Below are 16280 nucleotides of genomic sequence, written 5' to 3'. Positions count from 1 at the left end.
ATTAAGAAGGTTAGTATTAAATAAAAGTACGAATCCAGGATATTTTTCAGCTGCTAGAATAAAAATATTGCCTTCTAATCCCTTTAGAATAATTCTTTTTATTTTTTATTTGTAAAAAGAACTCCAAAACTGAATCTAAATATGTATGCTCATATAAAGTCATAGCAAATATAGAAAGATAGTTACCATACTGTTCATAATGGTTACCTCTGAGGAGGGGAAATGGTAGTAGAAGAGGCATAAAGGTATTCTTTTTGTTGTTATTGTTTTTAACTTTGGATTTTTATAAATTTTTATTCTTTTATGATGAGAATATCTTTATGTGGTCTAAAGATACTGAATAGAATTAAATTGGTTAGGGATGTAGAGAAAAAGTGTCCTTTGTATATGAAAAAGCAAAACCAGGAAAGCCTAGAAGAACATGATATAATCTGAAACTAACTAATCCTTATAGCTGGAGCATAGTGTGATAGAGGGGAAGAGGCTGAAAAAGAAGCAAGGCCACATCGTTGAGGGCCATATATGTCTTCTCTTAGCATGATAGAGCTGTTAAAAGATTTTTAAGTTAGAAATTGACTTTGGTCATTTTAAATAGATGACTATCAGGTGTGCAGTTGATACAATGAGAGAAGTTTATTTTGTATCTGCATCACTTTAACAGGTTTGCCTATGAATACTTTCTGAGAATTTTGTTTTAGATACATAAAGTGCAAAATACGAAGGAAACCAATTATATTGGAATTTCATTTATGAAAATATGAGGAAAAATATTTGTGGTATAGTTTTATATGTGCTTCTTTAATAGCACATTAAATAAAAAGATTTAATGGCAGATTTAATAAATATTCTCATTTCAGAATCATAATAAGTGTAAACAATGTTTTAAGATACCTGCATCAGTTGAGTTTCTCATGGACCCTTAGGTGCAACGTGAGACCCTCTGGTGCAAACCATTATTGCTTGTGGATGGGACTGGGAGCATGAAGATCAGTTTGATGAAAAGTCTTAGAGGAGGCAGTGCGAAATGATCCTATGCATGATATTCTAATTATTATTAAGAAGTGAATGCTTTTTGCATTAGTAAAGCAAGATGTCTATATTATAGAAAAATAAGAAAATAACAATTTTAAAAAGAGAAGAAAACCCACTGTACGTAGTTTTTAAAATTTTTATAATACATATTCTATCCTTGTTTTTTATTTCTGTTTTTAGATAGGACCTTTCCCCATTGGTTGAGCACTTTTATTTCAGTAATATTATCTTTCCTTAACCATCTTCCGTTTGATTTTACAGGTTTTTAATTGGTCAGGGAGCACATGTAGGAGCTGTCAACAGTGAAGGGGACACACCTTTAGATATTGCTGAAGAGGAGGCAATGGAAGAGCTACTTCAAAATGAAGTTAATCGGCAAGGTAATGTAAAAGCAACCTAAATGGAAAAAAATGTTTAAAATATAATACTTGACTTTTTCAGTAAAAGTATTTATTGATATTGAGTGCAGTCATAATTTGAGTGAAAAAAAAAGTTTATCTGAACAATGTTTGTCATATGACTCCATTTGAAAAAGTATACAGTTCTCAACTCTCTTTAAAATTGAAAGAAATATTATGAATGGCAGGATCAGGCATAAAAGTATATGGTAATAAGAGCTTTGAAGAGAAATAAAACAGGCAGCAGAGATTGGAAATGCCCAGATGGATGTTGCATGATGTAAATTTAAATAGGTCTGCCAGTGAAAGACTCACTGATAAGGAGGCATTTAAGCTGAGCTCTGAATGAAGGAATGAGCCTTGTGGCTCTGAGGAAAGAGCATTCCAGGCATAGAGAGCGATGTGTATAAGGATGACAGTGCCTGGTATGTTCAGATTATCAACAACTCTACTAGTGTGGCTGGAGCAAGTGCAACAAAGAAGAGACTGATAAGAGAGGAGGTCACAGAAGTAGCAGAGGCCACAAAGACATTGTGGGCCACTGGAAGATGAAGTCAGAATTTGAACCCTGGTGGTGTAGCTCTGGAGCCCACAGGCAGAGCTACCATATACTGTATCAATTAAATAGCTGGGGCATGGGCAGATCATTTACCTCTTTTGACATCTTTATTTCAAGCTGTTAAATATGGGTAATACTGCCTATCTGTAAGGCTATTGTGGGGAATAAAAGAATGGTATGGTATGTGGCTGTGGATTGTGGACCGTAGTTTAATTATTAAAAGTATTCTTGCATTTGTGGAAGTTGAACTAGAGGATTGCTAAAATTCCCTCATGTGATAGAAGAATTGGGATTATTTATACTTATATATAAATGGTCAAAATAAATTATACATTGTCTTTATTTCCCTTTTATTAAGACTATTTTTAATGCTTTGTAATTTTAAAGCAATGTTTATAACATAGCCAATTCATTTCTTGATAGTGTCTACTTTAAAATATTCTATTGCATAAATTATTACCTTGCTGATTTTTAATACCTGTTACTCAGATTATTTCAACCTGTTAAATACAGTTTCAGTGTAGCAACACTTTCCTTCTAATTAAATTGTGTCATCAGTGTATTGAATACCTATGATTTATATCATATTCCTTGAAACTTTATGTTTAAGTAATAGATGGTAAATATTAGTATTTTTGTGTGTGTGACTTTATCAGTACACTTCTTGAGGATACTGTACCTTATTTGGAAAAAGTATAAATTTTCTATAAGAATGCCATGTAAAAATGATAGAGGGCACTAATACCTCCAAAGTAGAGCCTTTTCATTCATTCATTCAAAAATATTTCTTATTCTGATATATTTGATCAATAACTAGTTATGCTTATAAGTACATTGCCTTCAAAAGAAGTAATGATTCAACAGTACCTAAAAGCATTTGTGGTTTATATTTTAATGCGGTTTTCTTTATTTAGCTAGGGACCAGATCAGCTTTTATAGGTTAGCTGACCAAATTCCAGATTTGTTTCATTTTTTTCTCACCTAAGAATTTAGGCTACCCGTCAATCTTATAATTGCTGCTTTTAAATAGTAGTGACAGATGTTAAGTAAATAGTCTTATCACTTCATTATATCATATCTATTATTTTCATTGTTTGAAGGCCTTTCAGTTATAGTAAGTGGATTAAGGACCAATCAAATGCACTGTAAGTTTTTATTTCTGTTAGACAGTAAAGCAAAAATGAGAACCAAAACAATAGGCCTTTGTAACTTGTTATTAACACCTTAATACTTGGTCTGACCTAACTGTGCGTTTATTTGTTAATTTAATCCTCATAACAGCCCAATAGTGTAGGGTCCTGTTATCCTCATCTTGTAAATGAAGAAATTGAAGTATCGATTAAGTCTCTTTTCCAAGACAAGGGATTCAAACCTAGCCAGTCTAGGTTTAGTGTTTGTGTTCTTAACCCATTCTACTAATATCTAACTAAGTTATGGCTTTCTCAAGGTTACTGTCTAGTTAGGCATTGCATTGGAATTAGAAAGCAGTCTCCTAATATATAATACACTGAGCTTTAAAAAAAATCTTTAATGTACTAAGCATGGTCTGTAAATGCTAATCAGTTATATTTAATTCTATTTTTTATGAGAGAAGAATATTCTTTTCAAACTTAAATTTTCTTAAATGTTAGAATTTTCTCTTTGCATATGCTTTAAACTTTTTTTTGTTGTTTATATATGAGCACAATTGGAGCACAATTTGGAGGCAGAAGAGGATAAGTGCTTTGTAATTAGGTAATGATAGTGTGAAAATGGGATAAATCCGGAAGTAGAAAATAGATATGTATTTTGATTTTTATCATTTTTATTACTCCAAATTTCCTCTGAACTTGAAATAAAAAATAAGCTGGTAGAGGCAGTAGTGAAGGGGTAGCAAAGAGATAAAACATATAAAATATATGGTCATGGAATAAAGCATGCTAAAGTAAAATAGATCAGTCTGAGACAAATCATTTAGTAAAAGGATTATTCTTAATATGTTATAATTATGGCTTTATGATTTCCTTCATGCATGACGTTAGAACACATCTTAAATAAAATGGACTGATTATCTTTTGGCTATCTATTTTTCTGTAAGGAAAGAATTTTTATATGTAAAATTTCTTTAATATAAAATTGGTGGCATTTTATTTTTATAAAAATTATAATAGTTCTATTCATCACATATTTAGTGTTTATAATTGATTGTGATCTTATAAAGTCTATTTGGAAAAGCTTATTGCAAGTTTCTTTCAATGTGGTAATGAGATACTATAATCTGTACTTAAGTAACCTTGGGGTTTTAAAAATATTTTTAAATTATGGGCTACTTTTTTCAAGTTGAACTTCAGTTGGGTATTGAACAATTTGTTTCTTTGAAGAACAAATGATAATTTGTTAAACAGACATGATGATTCAGGTAGGATAATAGCTTACACAAGGGCACAGAGCATGGTGCAGTTGGGTGCCTAAGTGGAAATCTTGATGGGTTAGAACACTGGGTAACAGAAGAGAAAAAAGACTAGAGATTAGGCTAAAAAATGCATTGAGAACAAATTATAGGAGACTTAGTCTGCTACACTAAAGAATTTAATCTTAATTAACAATCTCTAAAGAACTTGTCTTATTGGAGGTGGGTAGCCATTGACAAATTTTATCTAGAGAAGTACAATAATCACATTTTATATTTTAAAAAAGTTGCATTGTGGGTTATGAATTGAAAGGACTGTGCCTGGTTGAGTTAAGGGATCAGTAGTCAAAGTATGAGATACAAGACATGAACCAAAATGGTGGTTGGGATCATCTAGAAGACAGTCTAGAAAGTTGTCAGAGGGGGTAAGGTAAAAGGAGGAATTAAGGATAACTCCCAGATTGCTGAGTGAGGAGAGTTACTATTAACTGATATAGGAAATACAAGACAGGCAGCAAGCAGATTGGCTGGGGGAAAATTTAGTTAAAATTTTAGCATTGAATGTGAGGTACCCATAGCATATTATTACATTATTTCCCTTGTTTTGACCTCTTTCTTCTCCTCTAGGCTCAGATTTCCAACTGACTACTTGATTTCTCCAACTTGATGTCTGTTAGACACCTCAAACTTCACATTTCTAAAACTGAACTGATCGTCCCCATCTCAGTTAATGGCAATTTAATTTTTCCAGTTGCTCAGGCTAAAATCCTTTAATGCATCCTTCTCTCTTTTTCTTTCACATTCCCCATGTCCAAACATACTGCAAATTCTGTTAGTGTGACTTGAAAAATCCAAAATCCAACCACTTTATTATCTTCACTGTTACCATCCTAGGTAAAATTAGCATGATTTCTTGTCGGGAATATTGCAGTAGTCAGGAGATCCTCTTAAGTCAGATTGTGTCACCCTGCTGAAAGTCTTTGCCACTTTACAGACAACCTGGCCTTCTAAACATAGAGTAATATGCTAACCACGGTCCCACTTCAGAAATGACTAGCACTTTCCCCTCTGCCCAAAATGTTCTCCCAGATAAAAGTATGGCTCTTAACTTCCTTCATTCTCTGTTGTAATAACACCTTATAAAAGAAACTGTTCTTTACTGAATGAAATAAAATAACTTCCTCTCATTACCCTCTGTCCCTTTACTCTGTTTTTTCATCATAGAAATGTACCATCTTCTGGTATATATCTTTGTACTTATAGCAATTAATAAAATACCTGACACGTTAATAAAATACCTGACACATAGTAGGTACTCAATATATATTAAATGGATGAATGAATGAAAGAATGAATGGAAAAACCTGTTGAGCACACAGTTGGATGTATGGATCTGGATTTTAGGAGAGAGATTTGGCTTACATATCGACTTTCATGTAGATTTTTTTGTTTTTAATCATTTATTAATTCATCATTCATTTAATAAACATTTACTGATCACTTTTACATTATATTAGGAACTCTGCCAAAGAGTGAGATACAAGATAAAAAGATAATATCCTACCTTTAATAAGCGCATACTCTTCTGGGTAAGATAAATTATAAATGCATTCCAGTATGTGTCATTTATTACATAGCCAGCATTTGAAACCATAAGACAAGAGATCATTTAGCAGGAATTGTATTATCTTTTAACTTTTTCCTCAAGATGTTGAACTCTTTGAAGGTGAGAACTAGAATATCCTGTCCCTTTTTTGTATTCCTCCCACGGTTAGCACCTCAACCTAGCACAGTACTTAAATTCTTTTAAATGAATGAACATCTGTATAACTATTATTAAAATTATAAAACTAACACAAATAGTTTGAAGAATGTACTGTTAGACCTAAAATCTGTTTTGAGATTTGATGAATTTTGGATATAGACGGCACGTTCAAGTGGAAGTATTCAGTAAAATTTGCATATGAGAATAGAGTATGAGAATTGTTGAAAGCAGTAAACAGAAAGTTAGACTTACTCATATATGATTGATTAAAAAGAAAAGAAAAGGTATATACCAAAGATATACCTTGGAAAACGTTCAAATTTTAAGAAACCAAAAGAATGATTAAAAAAGGTAGAAAGAAAACCACTATAACGTTGTGGGACGAAAACTAAATAATGAGTAGATGAGTATAATAAAATACCACAATATTCCTTCATTTCTTAACCAGCTTGTAAGCAGCTCATTTTCCAAAAATGTATTTTCACTTTTGTTTTTTTGTTTTAGATCATTTTATTTCCCCGTATAGCAAGAAACATTTTCTATAAAGAAAAAAATAAAGCGAATTATTTTTATTTTATCAGGGGTTGATATAGAAGCAGCTAGAAAGGAAGAAGAACGGATAATGCTTAGAGATGCAAGACAGTGGCTAAACAGTGGTCATATAAATGATGTCCGGCATGCAAAATCTGGAGGTACAGCACTTCATGTAGCAGCTGCAAAAGGCTATACAGAAGTCTTAAAGTAAGTTGGATTTTTTGTTTTGTTTTTACATAGTCATCCTTCTACTCTTGATTTGTTTTCTTCCCTTCATTGTTCCTTTTCTTAAAATATCTGCAAACATTATTTTGCAACAACTTATAAGAGGGTTATTTAATGTCTTTTTTCAGAGAAAAAGGGAAAACTAACTATATCTAAAGTTCTTTTTTTCATTCTTGAATTTTGATTATTCTGTTTTTTCCAGTTGCAGCTTTCCAAAAAGTTAAATAAGTACCTGTCAACCACTAGATATTATATTCCAGGCTAATAAATTTTTACAGTGTCAGTTAAAGATGCCATTTTCTTTTATTCCTGAGACTAAGTACAATATAAACATATCATCATATCCTGAGAGCTTGATTCCTGCTGAGTATTTAATTTTTTACATGTAATTTGTATAAAATACAATTTTCTTCCTGCCACATGAACATTGTAAATCATAGTATTGTTAGCATATTAAACATCAAGCCACCATAAGCAACTTGGACTTGATAAGCAAATTTCCTTGGAACAAAGCTCCTTTATATTACAATAAATGTTTTTATTTATTTTGTATTTACTCAAATGCAGTACAGAGGTGTCTGTGTTTGAAGCTATGTGAAAAATGTATTTCAGTGTATAACTCCTGCTTTATGCATATGAAAGTAGATAAGATTGTCGCTCAATAAATTCTGCTGAACCTTTCTTGCATTTGTTTCACTTGGGCTTCTAGTATCATCCTATTCTTGTTATCCCCTGTCTTCAGTAAAAACAGTAAAGAAGTTTAAGTGGGTCAGCTATTTCCAAGTTTCCTCCTCTTTTCTAGCCCTGCTCTTGCTTCAGTAATATAAGCCTTCTTTTGTAATAGTTGCCTTTTAGTTTCCTGTCCCCCTTCTGTTTCCCTCTAATCTAAAACTTTTCAGACCCCATTAGTGGGTTGTGAGATGTGAATACTGGCAAGTTGCAAATGGCATTACAAAAAAGAAAGAAAGAAAATGTCAAAAAATATTAAAGCATATTGCATATAGTAAACGTTAAGTATTGTTTCTGAAAACTTTTGCTATAAACATATTATATTAGTACTGGATTGCATTGTAAAATTGGTTTCTAGACTGCTTCCACTTGATGTTTATAATTAGGTTATGCAGTCTCTTTAAGTCCTTCATTAAGGTTCTCAGTGGAGTTCAGGATAAATTTTAAAGCCCTCAACTTAGTGTATAAGACCCTTTATCATCTGACCACTGTCTGCTCTTTTAAGCAAAACTGCCATCCTTGCTCCTTGGGTATGCATTATTCTCCCTGTAGAGATCTACTGGAAGTTCTGTCATGATGTCTGAATGCAAGCTCTTCTGTCTGTCTAGACACCTTCATCTACCATCTCTTTAACTGGCAAATTCCTTTGAATTCTTTTGACTCACTTCAAGGCTCTTAAGCTATGAAAAAAAGTTCAGTCTCATTCATAATAAGTACAAATAAAGCCATAATGAGTTACTGTTTTAGTTTCTTAGGCTGCCCAAGCAAATACTGTGAAATGATTCAGCTTAAACAATGGGAGTTTATTTGTTTATGGCTTGGAGGCCAGAAAAGTGTCCAGATGAAGGCATCCTCAAAGCGATGCTTTCTCCCCAAAGACTGTGGCATTCTGGGGCTGGATGCCATTGATCCTTGGTATCTGTGTCACATGGTAAGGCAGCATCTCCTGGTCTCTTTCTCTTGGATTCCGTCTCAGCTTTTTACTTCCTGTGATGCACTAGCTTTGTCTGTCTGTCTGTTTGTCTGTCTGTCTGTCTCTCTTTCTCTCTCTCTCTCTCTCTCTCTCTCTTTATCCTAACTCTCTGTCTCTATCTTATCTATCTGTCTACCATCTGAATTTCATTCTGTTGTAAAAAGACTCCAGTAACAGGATTAAGACTCATCCTGATTGAGGCAAGACATACCTTAACTGAAGGAACTTCATCAGAAGAGATCCTATTTACAGTGGGGTTGTACCCACAGGAATGGATTAAATTTAAGAACATTTTTTTCTGGGGTACATACAAGTTCAGACCACCACAGTTATCATTTTTTATCTATTCATATTGAGGAAGATCAGAACATTTGGCATACTGTGTTGGCAAGAGTGTGGGGGAAAGGCACTCCTGCATTACTTGTGGAGATATAAATGACAATTAAGTTCAGCAATTCTACCTGTTGGAATTTTTTTTTTAAGAGATGTTCCTACCCACTTAGGAATAAGGTAAGGGCAAGCAGCATTGTTTATATTAGGAGTAAGAGAATGGATGAATAATTCCTTTCACTGGAATACCCTTCAGTTTTTTAACAAAGAAGGAAACATCTCCTTTTATATTGATATAGAAAGAGTGCTAAGATGTATTAAGTGTCAAAACCAAGGATAGAAGTGTGCATTACTGGCATTTATTACAAAGTAAATAAAGAAAACTGCATTTGTTTGTATATGCATTATAATCTCTATATGGGTACAGTCAAAATTAATAATATAGTTATCTGGCAAATGGGAAAACTGATTGGCCAAAGGTCAGCAGCAGGAGAGTGGCTTCCCTGTATATTCTGTTATCCTTTTTTTTTCATTTTTGAACCTTATGAATATATTATTTAAGAAAACTATATGAATAAAATGAAAAATAAATAAAAATAAGAGATCTAATTCAAATGTTAACTTCCTGCTTACCCATCCCCCCCATCCTGCACCCTCCTTTCCCCAATAAACCCCTTCAGTTTGATTCTGATGCTTTTCAGCATCTCCGTCACAGAACCTGTCAGTGAGAGGTATATGCTGTTTTACTTGACTTTTACATTCCATTAAGAAACTCTGTAAATGTAGGTACTTTGTCTTATTTTTTTAAAGTATCCTTGAAGGGCTTGGCATGTACAGAGAGCGAGATATTTGGGGTGGGGATGGTGGAGGAGGGTTGGCACGACATTACCTTCCCGGCTCTCTCTTCTCTTTCCACACAGATTCCCAAATATTTATAATCTTATGTTGCTTAGGATATCTAACATTATTATAGCTCATATTTCCAATGGAGGATGTGTTTTTATTATCTTATATTACAGTATGAATTCTCTTAATAAAGTTTCTGAGAAATATATATGTCACTAGAGATACTTCTTTAACTTATACCGCTGGACTTGTATCTCTTACCGTATTCTTTTTATTGGTGTCCTTTAAATATTGGTCTGCAAACAGGTGACAGGCAGATGATATAAAAATCATACAGGGAACTTATTAAGAATATTGTCAGGGCCCATCTCCTTATTTGTGGATTAATTCAGCAGGACTGAGTTGGAGCAGGGAAATCTGTATTTTTAACAAACTCTTCAGATGGTTCTGTTTTAGAGCCAAGATTGGAAACAGCTGCTTTAGAATTTGTTAGGAAATAGCTGATCAGTTCTTGAAACAAATAATTGAAGGGTTATACATTAGTTATCACTACCACCTCCTGTAGGTAAAAAGAAGCCCTTCTCAAGCTCAGCATCTTGGAAAGTAAGGTAAAAGTCAACCGGATTCATGAGTTGTAAAGTACTTAGTGTTCGCCTGTGTGTGTGCGGCTGTGCTCTGTGCAATTTATGGACCCAGTTTTGCTGAGTTAATTTTCTAAATAAAATAAAGATTGATGCCAATATACAATTAGAGGGCCTACTAACATAAGTTATGCAACTTTTTGTCTTATATTAATAAGTATTCCTGTTTTCTAGCTTGTTGATTATTGGATTATCTGCTTTCTGCTGCTGCGGAAAAGTAGACCCTATCCCTTGAAATATTGTTTCATATTGCTTTGTTTCTAACAGATTGTCATTTTCCTTTGAAAATTTCCCACGGTAGATCATAGGAGTTCACGTAAGCTGTCACAGACCAGTTCATCATTTACAGGGCAACAACAACAAAAAACCCACTAAAAATAAGCTTATTTGATCCCAAGATATTTTTAGAACACATTTAATCTGAGGTGATATAATTATATGGGACAACGGAGGATAGTTCCTATAGTAAATCAGTTTTGGTCACACATTGAAAAATGGTAGGCTTCCCCTGTGGAAATTTCAATCGTAGGTCATATTAACAAAAATTAATGGCCCATCAAACATGAGACTGATAATCATAGGAATTAATTTAATTAAAATGGAATGCATTATTATGCAGCAACTAAAGATCTTTGCCTTTCTCTTAGAATTAATTTTTATTTGCCTTAGTTCATTTGTAGTGGGGAGATGGGATATGAATAAGAAACAAAATATATTGCCAATTTTGGTTAGTTTGCATGGTATGAAAGTATTGGTCATGTTTGCTCATTTCAAGATTTTAATTACTATTTGTCTAATTCGCTGTAATTTTTTTAGACTTTTAATACAGGCAGGCTATGATGTTAATATTAAAGATTATGATGGCTGGACACCTCTTCATGCTGCAGCCCATTGGGGTAAAGAAGAAGCATGTCGAATTTTAGTGGACAATCTTTGTGATATGGAGATGGTCAACAAAGTGGTAGGCCTTTTAAATATATTTTAAATATTTCAGTTTTTAGAAATATAGTTTTAGTCTCAAAAATATTAAAAGAATATAAATTATATATCTATCTGCTACTAACTGCAAAAACATTGCCAATCATTAATTGATTTTTATTACTAATTAATGGTTAATTGTTCATCAGTTATTTGAAGACCAAGTCTGGCCTTTTTCGGAAAAGAAAGAAGTCTTCTTTAATAATCATGTTAAACTTATAGAGTAGATTTTGGTACTTCCATTGATATTATAGCCTAGGAATTCATAAACTACAAAAAATTTGTATTTCATTGTGAATTTTTTCTGCCATCACTTTATGTATGAGTTGGAACACATACAAAAGGTTGAGTCCAGTTTTCTTAGCTGAGAAGCTTTATTAGCTTACTTACAGTAGCATCTTAAGTGGCATGGACATTGGAGTCTTATAGCAAGCGAGGATAATAGAAATCATAGTTTTATGCCAGGTGAGACCATAGAGAATTAATTTTTATTTTGCCCTAGTTCATTCATAGAGGGGAGACAGGATTTGAACTAAGAAGCAAAATTTTACAGACAAGGTAAATATGTGCTTAATATCACCCGATTAGGTAGAGGGAGGGATGGGAGTGAATGTCATGCAAGTGTTTTTCGGAAAGTCATGGAAAGATTGAGGGGTCTCAAGATTAGATTTTTCTTCTCTGTTCCCTTTCAAATTCAGTCAACCAGTATCACCAATACTCCTGCTAGTCCCTTCCCACCATGATAATAAATGTTGAGACAAGTCTAAGCAACCTTTATTGAAGAGGTCAACATGTCTCCTCTAATGATATTAATTACTATTTACTTTCCATAGAATTTCCCTTGTATATTGCCTTTTTCACAGGTGGATGTAGTAGATTACTTAAGTTCCTAAAATGATCTTATCTTTAGTCAAATGGGACTATCTATTTCTGTTGTGTCCATTATAATGGATGGGGTGATATGTGGAGGCTGGTTGCCCTGGTAAATGGCAGTTTCTCATTGGGGAGCTGCAAAGGGATGAGAGTAACTGCAACATCACATATGCTCAAGATTTGCCTGTGAATAAGTTGGTTGAAGGTTAAGACTAATAGAGCAGATTCATGTCTTAGTTGTTGGCATGAACAGATAAAGAAGCCCTCTGCCCTAAATAGATAGGTGTTTCATTAATTGATTCATAAGTGAATTTTGTGTAAGAAATGTACAGGCAAGAAAAGCATAGGAAGTGGTGAAAATCTTCAGGAAAGTCAAGATAAAAAATATTTGAGAATAAGCCATCTATAAATATAGATTTGCACTTAAATATATAAAAATCTAAATTTTTCGTCAGAACTTTTTTTTTTTTTTAACATAGGTGGGCACTGGGAATCGAACGGGGTCTCTGGCATGGCAGGTGAGGATTCTGCCTGCTGAGCCACCGTCGCACTGCCCCAATCATTTGCTTTTTATTATAACAGTTTTCTGTTTTGTAATCGGTTACCATTAGAAGAAAAATAAATGTTGATACTAACTTCGAGTAAAAGTCTAGTTTATTTTAGCTTTATAATTCCTATTTCCTATCCTTCCATGTAGAAATTCCCCCTGCATTTGGGATTTTTCTGAAGAAATTAGTAGACATGAGTTATCTCCTGAGTTATCTCTGAGTCTGCATTCCTGTCACCGATCTGCAGACCAGTATTTAAGTGTACCCTAAAGACCACTTGTCCACTCACTTGGGCAATGCTGATAATAGGTTCGTTCAGAGCTAGTGGCCCCCAGTTAAGGGCCAAAAAGAGAAAACTTCATTAATTGAAACATTTTTCCCAAAAAAAGAATTATATCATCTTCTAGTTTAAACATGGAGAATTAAATATGCTCAATCAGTGTGCTAGTTAAAATAATCAATGTATATTATGTATGAGGAAAGATTATTTTTTGTCTAATTTCTATGCCAAACAGTTTAATATTCTGCTCTAGAAGAAAGAGTACCTAGGAATTATTTTGCTTAATACCTTTTTGATTCTATATTACTGTGATTATCTTGTTACCCTAAATTTTATTAAACAGTATGTTTTTCTCCTCATTCCATCATTTCAGTGGATTTTTATGTTCTTAAAAGAATTGTGTCTCATAATTCCTTTCCTTAGAACCTTTTACCTTCCAACTATTTTCACATGTATTATCTAGTGCTATCTTTTTAGTAATCCTGTGAAGTTGTTAATTTGAATTTAGGATTGGAGAACATGATCAGAAAAGTTGAGTAATTTTCCTAAGGTCCTTCTAATTGTGGTCTTTTTATTCTGCTAAATTCTCCTGCAACTTTTTCTTAGCTTTAGTTTCTTGATATGTTTTATTTTTCAGAAACTAAGGTTATAAAAATATTATTTTAAATATCAAATTTTCACTTTGTATATAGCATTCTAAGGACTCTCATGTCATAGGTTTACTCTAATATTTTTTTGAGAAATTCTGTATTTGATAGTAATGATATTTTATTTTTACAATTTTTCTCTTATTTTTACAATTTCAATTATTTTATAGTTTTGCCTATATTTGCTAGGCTATCGCTTGTCTTTGATTTTATTGGCCATTTCGAAATGATAATGTTGTTGATATTTTAAAATAATGTGTCATGCTTCATGTTCAGTCAAAACAAATTAGCATAAATCGTGTAGGCTTACCTGTTGATGTTACTTATGAATTTGTTATCTTGTCACTCGATATTTCTTCAGATCTTGGGGGTTAAAATTTTTACTAAAGTTCTTTTTTAAATGACATGAAAGAAAGGTACTAAGGTACTATCAGAGTTATATGAATTCTTTAGTATTAGAAAACATTATCTGCAAAAATCTGTTTAGAAAAGACAGAAAGTTGTATCAGAAAATTTGGAAGTCTTTCTACATGGAAGTGAGGAAAATATACTAAAAACAAATATTTAAAGATCTGTGTCTCATTTCTTTAACTTATTTGCAAACAGTAAAAAACGTTTGCTGTCAATTTTATTCAGTATAAGTAAATTATGTGATGTAGATTTTAAATATAAAAGTACTTGTTATTTTGCTTCCTTAATTTATTGAAAGTATTGTTTTATTAGAATGTATGCAGATATTGCCCCTTCGATATTAACTTTCTAGTTAGAATTTTCTCTAATGCATTAAAGCAATGATGAGCAGACAGGTTTTCTTACTTGATACCTAAGATAATAAAGATTTAAATGAATAACCGAGCTGTTTGTGCTATTAGTGGCACAAATAATTTTCTTTCTGATTCTTTCTGAGGTTATTCTTACTTTCTGTAAAGATAAAAGGACATGGAAACCTAAATTCTACTTCTATTTTCCCTTGATTATCTGGCATGACCTTGGACAAGTGTTTTTATTCAGAGCCTGGTTGCCTCTTCTGTAAAAGGGGAATCATGCCAGTTCTTGTCCTGACTATTTCACTGTTCCACTGGTTGTTGTGAAACTGAAGAGAGAGAGCATACCTGTGCAGAAATGATTCAGTTAGAATAAGTGGAGAAATAAAATGAAGAGACTTTGAAGTTAGATTTAAATGATGGCTCTGGTAATTTACAGATTAATTCAGTTGATTTTAAACAGATCTTTTTTTTTCTTCCTCTTAAGATAGTTCTCCAGATTGATAGAATTCCCTTACTTTCTCATATCCCAACAGTGTGTCCTCTGTTGTTTGCTGGTTGCCTTGAGTAATTCTACTTATATGCCATATTGGGCCTGCTAAAGCAGAGTAGCTTTATGGTAGCTAAGAATCAAGTAATGTTGATAATTTCATAATTGTTAGTTTCATAACTGTGTGATATACTGTTTAAAGAGCATGGTTATGGTGGTTCAGTGGTAGAATGCTCAGCTGCCACGCGGGACACCCAGGTTCAATTCCTGGCCTATGCACAGCTGCCCACCCCCACCCCGCTGTCCGACAAAAAAAAAAGCACAGTTAAGTTATTAAGTCAATTGGTCTAGGTTTTCTGAAATTAGTAACAGTTTCTCTGTTTATAGCCTACATTTTTCTCTAGTTTTTGTTCTCTATCAGCTGCTCTTTACAAAGTAGACTCATTTTTAAGGGAGAAAGTGGAAAGAAAGATAAGTAAGGGGATCCAATTTCTTATTCTTAAAAAGGAAAATTCCTTGATTATTAAAATAACCCCATTGTATTTAAGTGCTGCTTACTATTTAATTACAATTCAATAAAATTTTCAAGAAGTATTTCATTCATGAAAAAGTATTGATGAATGCCTAAAAATGGTATTTTTAAAAGTCAGTGAGTTATTTTCATTTAATAACACAATCTTAAACATGATGTGCTTTAAAAATACAGCATTTGTAACATTGTAGAATAATTATACAAAGATATAACAAATCTGGAATTAGCATATATTGCTGTTCCAAAAATTACCTTAAAATTTTATGCTAGCTATTCTATTTCAGAGCATTTTATACTTCAAGAATTTAAGTTTTGCCTTTTAATGTCCAGGGTTGAAGACAGCTTTTCTTTTAAATTTCTACTGGCAAAGCTTTCTAGCAAGAAAAGACAAATACAAGACATGTTTTTGAATGTTGTAAGTTTCAAATACCCATACTCCCCTAGCTTGATAAAGTAGCTCTTTATACTTCGTGACCATATCTTTTATTTTATTAATCAACAAGGGAAGAACTAGCTCAGATATTAAGTAGTTTAAAGTCTGACACTGATTAGAATGTAATTCTGAGTACATGTCAGCATTCTCGTGTTATTGTAAAATTGAGGTCAGTAATTTTGTTTGTTTCTAAATAGAAGAATAAGTGTAATTTTAGAAGTCATGATTATACATTTGTTGTGAGTATGGAAGTACTGTTAAAAAATTTTGTATGATCTCTTTTCTAGTTTTAAAATAGTTTTTTCTTCCTGGCC

At 32.8% G+C, this 16280-nt stretch overlaps 1 protein-coding gene across 3 annotated transcripts in view; it reads left to right on the top strand.

Moving 5' to 3' along the window:
• Positions 1 to 16280, top strand: part of PPP1R12A (protein phosphatase 1 regulatory subunit 12A) — a 144651-nt gene that overhangs the window by 80640 nt on the left and 47731 nt on the right. For all 3 annotated transcript variants that reach the window (XM_077111517.1, XM_077111515.1, XM_077111516.1), the window contains exons 3-5: positions 1294 to 1412; positions 6725 to 6884; positions 11238 to 11382. In XM_077111517.1, the coding sequence (XP_076967632.1) occupies positions 1294 to 1412; positions 6725 to 6884; positions 11238 to 11382 (424 nt within the window). The remainder of the gene's footprint in view (positions 1 to 1293; positions 1413 to 6724; positions 6885 to 11237; positions 11383 to 16280) is intronic.

This window comes from Tamandua tetradactyla, chromosome 7 (assembly GCF_023851605.1).
Source record: "Tamandua tetradactyla isolate mTamTet1 chromosome 7, mTamTet1.pri, whole genome shotgun sequence".
Taxonomy (NCBI): domain Eukaryota; kingdom Metazoa; phylum Chordata; class Mammalia; order Pilosa; family Myrmecophagidae; genus Tamandua; species Tamandua tetradactyla.
The sequence above is the reverse complement of the archived record's forward strand: the minus strand, read 5'-3'. Positions and strand labels throughout refer to the sequence as shown.